Source organism: Rhea americana, unplaced genomic scaffold (genome assembly GCF_003343005.1).
Source record: "Rhea americana isolate MKP2758 unplaced genomic scaffold, rheAme1 scaffold_454, whole genome shotgun sequence".
NCBI lineage: Eukaryota > Metazoa > Chordata > Aves > Rheiformes > Rheidae > Rhea > Rhea americana.
Genome location: NW_028186595.1, coordinates 125,882 through 133,473, shown reverse-complemented (window position 1 = coordinate 133,473; position 7,592 = coordinate 125,882). Strand labels below are relative to the sequence as shown.

Below are 7,592 nucleotides of genomic sequence, written 5' to 3'. Positions count from 1 at the left end.
CCGAGCTAACCGGGAGCGCCGGCAACAGCCCGTGCCCCGCGGAGCGCTGCGCGTCCCGCCGCTTCGCACGGCCAAAAGAGCAGCGACCCCTAACGCTGCACGGACGGCGACGTGCTGGCCCTTTAAGGCCCCCTCCCCCTTGGGGAAGGGTGGTGGTGACGTTTCATTTGGCGCATGCGCCAGCGCTTCTGCCTGGAGCATGCGTACTGGCTTCAGCTATGCGGGTGTTGGTGGGTGAGTCCGGGGTTGTAGGGAAGGCGTGATTTGGCGGGTGTTTCTGCCGTGCTCGGCGCTGTGCGCGGGGGATTGGGTCTCGGTGCTGCCTACGAAGGGTGCTCTGCAGGGTGCTGTGGTGTGTGGCATTGGTCCTGGGAGTGCGGGGGCTGGGGGGGGCTGTGCACGGTACGGGGACTTGGGTAGGAACAGGGTGATGGGTCTGGGATGCAAGGTGGCCTGTGTAGGGAGTTAAGTGTTAGGAATGAGGGGGGTGGGTGGGCACTGGAAGTCGTTTGACTGATGGAGGTGGGTAGCCCCACATCGAGGGCTATGCACTGGGAATGGGGGCTGTGAGCATGGGCCAGTGTGTGTGTGGAGCTGGTTCCTGCAATGGGACACCCCAGGGAGCTGTGGGGCTGTGCACATGGTAGTGCCCATAAGGGCTGGCCTGCAGAGGCTGTGCACTTTTATTCCAAGTGTGTGAGTGTGGGGGGTGCTTTGTGCAGGCGATGGGGGGCCTTGGCTCTGGATTCTGGATGCTGCATATGGTGCCTGGGAATCACAGAATGATTGAGGTTGGAAGGGACTTTGGAGATCATCTAGTCCAACACCCCTGTTCAAGCAGGGTCACCTAGAGCATGTTAGATGGAGTTGCATCCAGGCAGGCTTTGAATATCTCCAGAGAAGGAGACTCCACAACCTGTTTGGACAACCTGTTCCAGTGCTCTGTCATTCTCACAGTAAAGAAGTTTTTCCTCATATTCAAATGGAATTTCCTTTGTTTCGATTTTTGCCCATTGCCTCTTGTCCTGAAATCAGGGTCCTCTGAGGATACCATGCATAGAGTCTGGGCATTAGTAATGGGGTCCTCAGGGCTGGGGTCCAGAATGCTGAACAGGAGAGCTGGGCATTGGGAACAAAGATCCTCTTTCCCTGGGATACTGCAGCCAGGGAAACTGGCTGTTGGTAATGGGGGCTCCTAGGTGCAATATGCTGGCTTGAAAGTGCAGGCTTTGGGACTCCACTTACAGAGCTGCAAATTTCAAATGCCCTGTCTTTTCCCTAGGTGGAGGAACTGGATTTGTGGGGAGAGCTCTGACTCAGTTACTGCACATCCGTGGGCATGAGGTGACTCACGTCTCTCGACAAGCGGGCAAGGATCGTATCAGCTGGGTATGCAATGGGAGTGATCATAGAAGGGGCAACATGTCAGGGCTAAGGAATAAGCTAGTTTCCCTGGCCTGCTGCAAATACAGGGTGTCTGCAGTTGGGAACCTGTCTTCCCTGAATGTAGTATTGGGCTTCTGAGTGTTCCATGTGTCAGAGCGATGGGAATGGGTAATGCTGCAGATCCAAAGAGTAAAATATTCTCCATCCATGCTTGTGCTCTGGGCTGTGTCCCCACAAGGTCAGAAAGGACTTGACTGGGCTTCTTTATGAGCCCACACTGCTTGGTTGTTGAGAGGGGTTGTTGAGGAGAGGGGAGACTGGGGGTGTGATGTCTCTGTTATCCCTACCTAGGAAGAGTTGTCCCGCTCTGGACTGCCCCCATGTGATGCCGTGGTGAACTTGGCTGGTGAGAATGTCCTCAACCCTTTCCGCAGGTAACTTGATCTCCCATAGCGCTATGAGGACAAATCAAAGGCAAGACAGCCCAGTGTTGTAAGGGAGTGTGGAGGGAATCCAGAGAGCAGATAGGGCATCCAAAATGGAATTTAGTTCTCAGTCAACATCCAAGTCCTCAAATATCCAAAAAACTTCTATAGGACTGATAGGTCTCAGCAACTTTTGGAAGACAGCCGTCCTTCTGGATTGACGGTTGGAGGCCAGAAAAAGTAGCTTCTGGTATCTAAATGGTGCTGGATGCCTCCATTTCAGTAATAATGCAAAATCAGAACCAAAATGGGTTGTGGAAGCCTGTCTTGTACTGCTGAGGATGTTTTTGGAGATGCCTCCTCTGGATACTTGAGTAAAATTCTTATCACACTGCTTTGGTGTCCAGCTTTGCTGGTATGTTTGTGCCAATGGAATCCAAAATCCACAGCTCTTTGGAGGAAATAGGGAGCCACTTACTGCAGTGTCCACATGTGCTAGGGCAGTAGGATCCTACATACTCCCCTTACTCTGGGGTGTTGGGAGCAGAATTCACATGACCTCCCCTGTGCTTAGGAGATATCTGTTGGGGCCATTTGCCCTTGGGGCTGTTTTCTTGTGGTATGTCCTAGTAGGGAGTATGATGAGGGGCTCTCTGTTCCCCAGGTGGGATGATGCTTTCTGCAGAGAAATCATCAGCAGCCGAGTTGAGACCACCAAGACCTTGGCCAAAGCCATTGCTGGTGCTGATCAGCCACCCTGTGCTTGGATCCTTATCACCGGCGTAGGTATTGGTTGGGCTTGGACGTGGTGTGTCTTGAACCAACTTGGGAAGACTTCTGGGGAACATATGTATTGCCTTGAAACACTGTGCGTAGCTTTTTTGCCTTCTTTTGATTTTGACATCTTTTCTCTGTTTCCCTTTGTAAGCCTCTAGGCATCCTGTAGGACCAGTTGATCTAATCGAGGCCTCAGTGGCATCTCCCCATGTTTATCTCCAGCTTTGCATTCCTGCTTTCTGTAGTCTTTGGAGCAGCTGAGAATCTGTGACACACGAGTTTAGTGCAAGCTTCTTTCCGTGTGAACTGCTCTGTGCCTTGCTTGCAGATGCATTTAGTTCTTGGGGCTGCCAGTTCAACGTGAATACTAGCAGACCCTGCTGAGTCAGCAGAGCATATTTGTAATAATAATAATAAAAAAGGAAAAACTATCAGCATAAAACTTGTCAGCATCTCTGTTGGAGACATTCTGCTTTGTTCATATGAGGATATCCCTGCCCCTGATGCAGTGGTGGAGCTCTGGACTTCTCCTGCAGTCAGGGAAGAGAAACTTGGTATCATGATCCAACTGTGACCCCTTTCTCTTGTTACCCCCACAGGTTATTACCGTCCCAGCCCCACAGCTGAGTACACAGAAGACAGTCCTGGAGGGGATTTTGACTTCTTCTCGCGCCTAGTGAGCGCCTGGGAGGCTGCAGCTCTCATCCCCGGGAGCCCAGCTCGTGGTGTTGTGGTGAGATCTGGTGAGATGGGGCATCATCCCTACTCAGGGTGGCTCTAGTTCAGTCTTGGGCAAGAGAGGGAAGGAGTGGGAGAAGTACATCAGGGCATGTGCCTTTTGTTGCTGAGGTACTGTCCTAGTCCAGTCCCCTGAGGGCTGTCTTATGGTTGTAGGTCTGGAGGTGAGGGGGGCTCTTATCCTTTGTGTAAGTGGCTCCTGTCTGACTCTGTTTTTCCTACAGGGGTAGTCCTGGGCCGAAACGGTGGTGCCATCTCTCGCATGCTCTGGCCTTTCCGGCTGGGGCTTGGAGGCCCCTTGGGCTCTGGACTCCAACCATTCCCATGGATTCACATTCGGGACCTATCTGGAATTGTGTGTCATGCCCTAGAGAGTGAGTGCCTGCAAGGTGTCTTCAACGGTGTCTCCCCATCCTCCCCTGCCACATCCAATGGCACCTTTGCCAAGGAGCTTGGTGCAGCCCTGGGACGCCCAGCCCTGCTGCCAGTACCTGCTTGGGCCGTGCGGGCTGTATTTGGGGCTGAGCGGGCCATCATGCTGTTGGAGGGCCAGAGGGTAGTGCCAAAACGTACCCTGGAGAGCGGCTACCATTTTGTCTTCCCTGATCTCTCTGCAGCTCTAAAGGACATCGTGGCTTGAGGATGCCTGGGATGGATTGGAAACCTGTTTTTTGAGCTTCTCAGCCCACATCCCTTTCCCTAAGTGAAAGTAGTGTAGCACAGCTTCTTCTTGGTTGTCCTGTCTCCTCTGTATTAGGATTGGTTTCTTTATGGTTTTTCTTTTCTTTTTTTCTTTTTTCCCTCTGAAATCCTCAATTTAGGAGTCACTCTTTCTACTGTGAACTTCAGTCCCCACATCATCAACTTTTGGAGAAGGGCATAAACCCTTCTAAGGGCTGTAATTGCTAAATTTGACATCTTCCCTTTTTTACAGTATGCATGTCAGCTACTGGCAAAGCATTGGGGAGCTGAGGAAGAAGAGTTGTAACAAGGGGAGTGACTGAGATTTGTAACTCTTATCCATCTTGTTGAAAGTCCCTTTTCTTGTTCCACCCCCATCCCTGCGCCTTCCTCATGTCTTGCACTGTATAGTCACAAGAGATCCAGTTATGCTGTCCTGTTTACTTGTCTCAATCTTTTAAGGAATGGGATTGTGGAGGGGAGAAATCTGTCATGAGCAGATGTGGTCTTATAGGCAATGATTCTTTTGAGTATTCGCTAATTTAAGAGCGATTGTCAAGAGCGAGGGCTGAAAGTGTAGCATGACCACAAGTAATAAGTATTTATTACTTACTCTTAGATTGCAGTTTCAGCCTAATTTGCTATAGCTAGGCACTAAATGTCATTCTATGCACACTTTGGGTTTGCAACTACGTTGCTGTCTTACAGATTTCAATGCCCTGTGAGTCACAGAGGAATCAAAGTGCAGGCATCCCCCTCTCACCGTGTAGGAGGTGATCAGGCCTGCTGCTTGGAGCAAGATCAACACTGTGCAAGATGGTGTTAATCTTTTATAGTTCCCCAATAGTCCTTCCCCAGTGGCAGTAGTTTAAACCAATTACAAGTCAAATTGTCTTTTAATCTAGTCTGGTTCCAATGTTCCCTTATGATTCTTTGTTTTACTTATCACCATATTTATGCATAATACTACCAGAGTTGAGAGTTTATCACTCCTTATCACTAAGGAGTGTCATCTCACTCCTTGTTGCTGTATTCCCACACAATTGTGCAGTGTGGTGCCTCAAGCATGCACACCCCAGCTGACTGATGACTGGCGGGATGCACCAGTGCACCTTGCTGTAGTAAGGGCTGACCCATGGCCCACCCTTTTCTGCAGGCCTGTGGTATTCTCCACTCCCGTGAGGGAGTACTACCTAGACATGAAAATATATTTTATAAACAATTGCTATTAAAATCTGTGAGTTTGAGCCATTTCTGTGCTCAAGAAGTGCTTTCTTATGCTCACAACCCCAAAAGACGCTGTAACTTACAGGAGTAGTAAACGTGGAAGCCTGTATTACAATTCCCGGGCATTCACTCAGCTGTTAGGCAGCTGTTAGGCAGTCAGGCTGTTAACTTTGACTCTAATCCTTGTACTATTTAGGGCCTTTTTCTCTTCCTCCTTCCCTTCCTCTTCCTCCCCTGCTTCCTCACCTTGGTCCTCAAAAAAGCCAAGGAATGGAAACCAGAAATCAAGAGGTACCTCTGAGGCAGCAGAAAGGGATAATAGCTGCAGCAAGTCCTGAACTTATCCAGGTGAAAGTGTCATTTTGTCCTATGTTTAGTCTGACCTGCAGTTAGCAATGGTCACTGCAAGGCTGCAGCTGTGCTGTAGAAGTTTGTCCTGTTCAGTGCTCTTTAGATGGTCCTGTGGTTAAGACAAATGAGGGAAATGTGGTGGAGAGATGCAAGGGTTGCCAAAGAAATCCTACTGGCTGCGAGGAGAGGCAGAAGAAGCTGAATCACGTCTGTGGTATTACTCAGCTTTACCTGCCCCTTTCTCCACACAGCTAGCTGAGCTCCTTCAACCAGGGAGGAGGACAAGAAGGTACAAGCAGCAGGTGAGAATGATTAGATTGAACTGTTCCATGTTCTGAGTTCCTGTGCTGCTGCTCTTATACACTGAAACTCAGCAATACAGCCCCTGTGTTCCTGCAGTATCTGATGCTCAACAACACAGTCTTTCTATTCCTACATCCTTTTATATCCAGTTGTCAGGCCCTCTGTGTGTGCCAGCTCAGAGGCTTAACCATGCCAGTCCCTTACTCTTAATGCCTGTGGGGATACTGCTTATTACCCCTTTTCACATCCAGCATTACATGCTTCTCAGCCCCAACAGCTCTGGAATCTGGTAGTATGCTGCTTCCACCCTACAGTTTTGGAGACCTACCACTATAGTAGCTTTGATCATAATCCTTCTGAGGTCCAACAATGCAGTTCTGGTYCTAGCACCTCTGATATCTTTTGGTGTAGCTCATTGGCTTTCACCTCGTGTGAGACCTAGTAATAGAGCTCCTCTACACTTAGACCTGTGATGCTCTGTGGTATGGACAAGTGTTGTCCAGTACCTATGGACACTAGACAAACAGTGATACAGCCCTTCTGCCTCTACTACCTTTCAGACTTAATGCAGAATATCTAGTCCTAACACCTGTGATATCAAGTGATATAGATCTTATGTTCATACTGCTTCTGGGGCTCAGCGATAGACTTTCTGCTCCTGTAGTAGCACTACATACAAATGTGGTTGGAAAAGATGACACCAAAAGTGCCAAGTCGAACACTTTGTAAATAGTTATCAAAGGCTCACAATATATCTATGCTGAAATATTGCAGACCTATAGCTCCTTATCTGCATAGAAAAACACTCCAGATTTCTCAGAGGTAAGGAATAAGGGGGATAGTAGCAGATGCTGGGGGAAAGTGTGGTAGGTAGACATGAGGACATGTCTGTCCTCCGCTTCAGAAACTTATTTTTTTAAGGATTTTTGTCTGGATTTATACTTCATGCCTTTTAAACTTCCAAATAAAATGAATGGTTCTGAGAATGCATCACCAATTTGGTTCCAGGGCTGTGGCTATGTTGTCTGATCTCTCTGTATTTCAGAATGGAAAGGAGGAAGGGTAGATTGCCATCATTTTAAGTTGGAAAGAAGAGCACCTGAGAATCCCTTTCTACTCTCTTGTCTCAGATATGCCTGGTTCACAGAAGGGTTCATGGACTCTGCCAGCAAATACTTCCTTGCTGGCCACCAAGTGAACGTCTGCCTGTTACCAGGGCACTCTGAGCATAACCCACTTGTAGTGGCAGGAAGTCTGCATGAAACACATGAATAACCTCAGCATATATATCTGCAGCTTCTTCCAGAACAGGATAGACTATCTTCCATGGACATTGGGGTCCAGCTATCTAAACACATCAGAATAGAGATAACCGGCACACTCATGGGGAACATTAACTTCTGGCAGTACACCGTGTGCTAGAACAGCAAATCTTGTAATACACACCCTGCTTCTCAAAACTATCCCCCACCCCTCATCAGGGGAATAGGGACTTCTATTACACAGACAGTTTCTATGGAGAAAGTGTGGCCAAGATCTACAAACTGATAAAAGCCTACTTCAGAGGGTCACGGAGAACTGAGAAAATGTCACTGAAGCTAAATGGCATGAAGAGAGCCACCTCAGAAAGTGCTTCTTGGATCCTAGATCCATGCACCTGCTCTCCCTAGAGCACTATCAGAATGAGCAATTCAGCAGGCCCTG

The 7,592-nt window shown here is 48.8% G+C and overlaps 1 protein-coding gene across 1 annotated transcript; it reads left to right on the top strand.

Annotated features, from left to right (window-relative positions):
• Positions 1 to 188: 188 nt before the first annotated feature.
• On the top strand, positions 189 to 6,878 carry SDR39U1 (short chain dehydrogenase/reductase family 39U member 1). Its single transcript, XM_085316176.1, has 6 exons — positions 189 to 234; positions 1,283 to 1,389; positions 1,738 to 1,820; positions 2,476 to 2,597; positions 3,188 to 3,331; positions 3,551 to 6,878. Exons 1-6 carry the CDS (start codon positions 219 to 221, stop codon positions 3,964 to 3,966), a joined length of 888 nt encoding a protein of 295 aa, XP_085172302.1. The 5' UTR covers positions 189 to 218; the 3' UTR covers positions 3,967 to 6,878.
• The last annotated feature ends 714 nt before the right edge of the window (positions 6,879 to 7,592 follow it).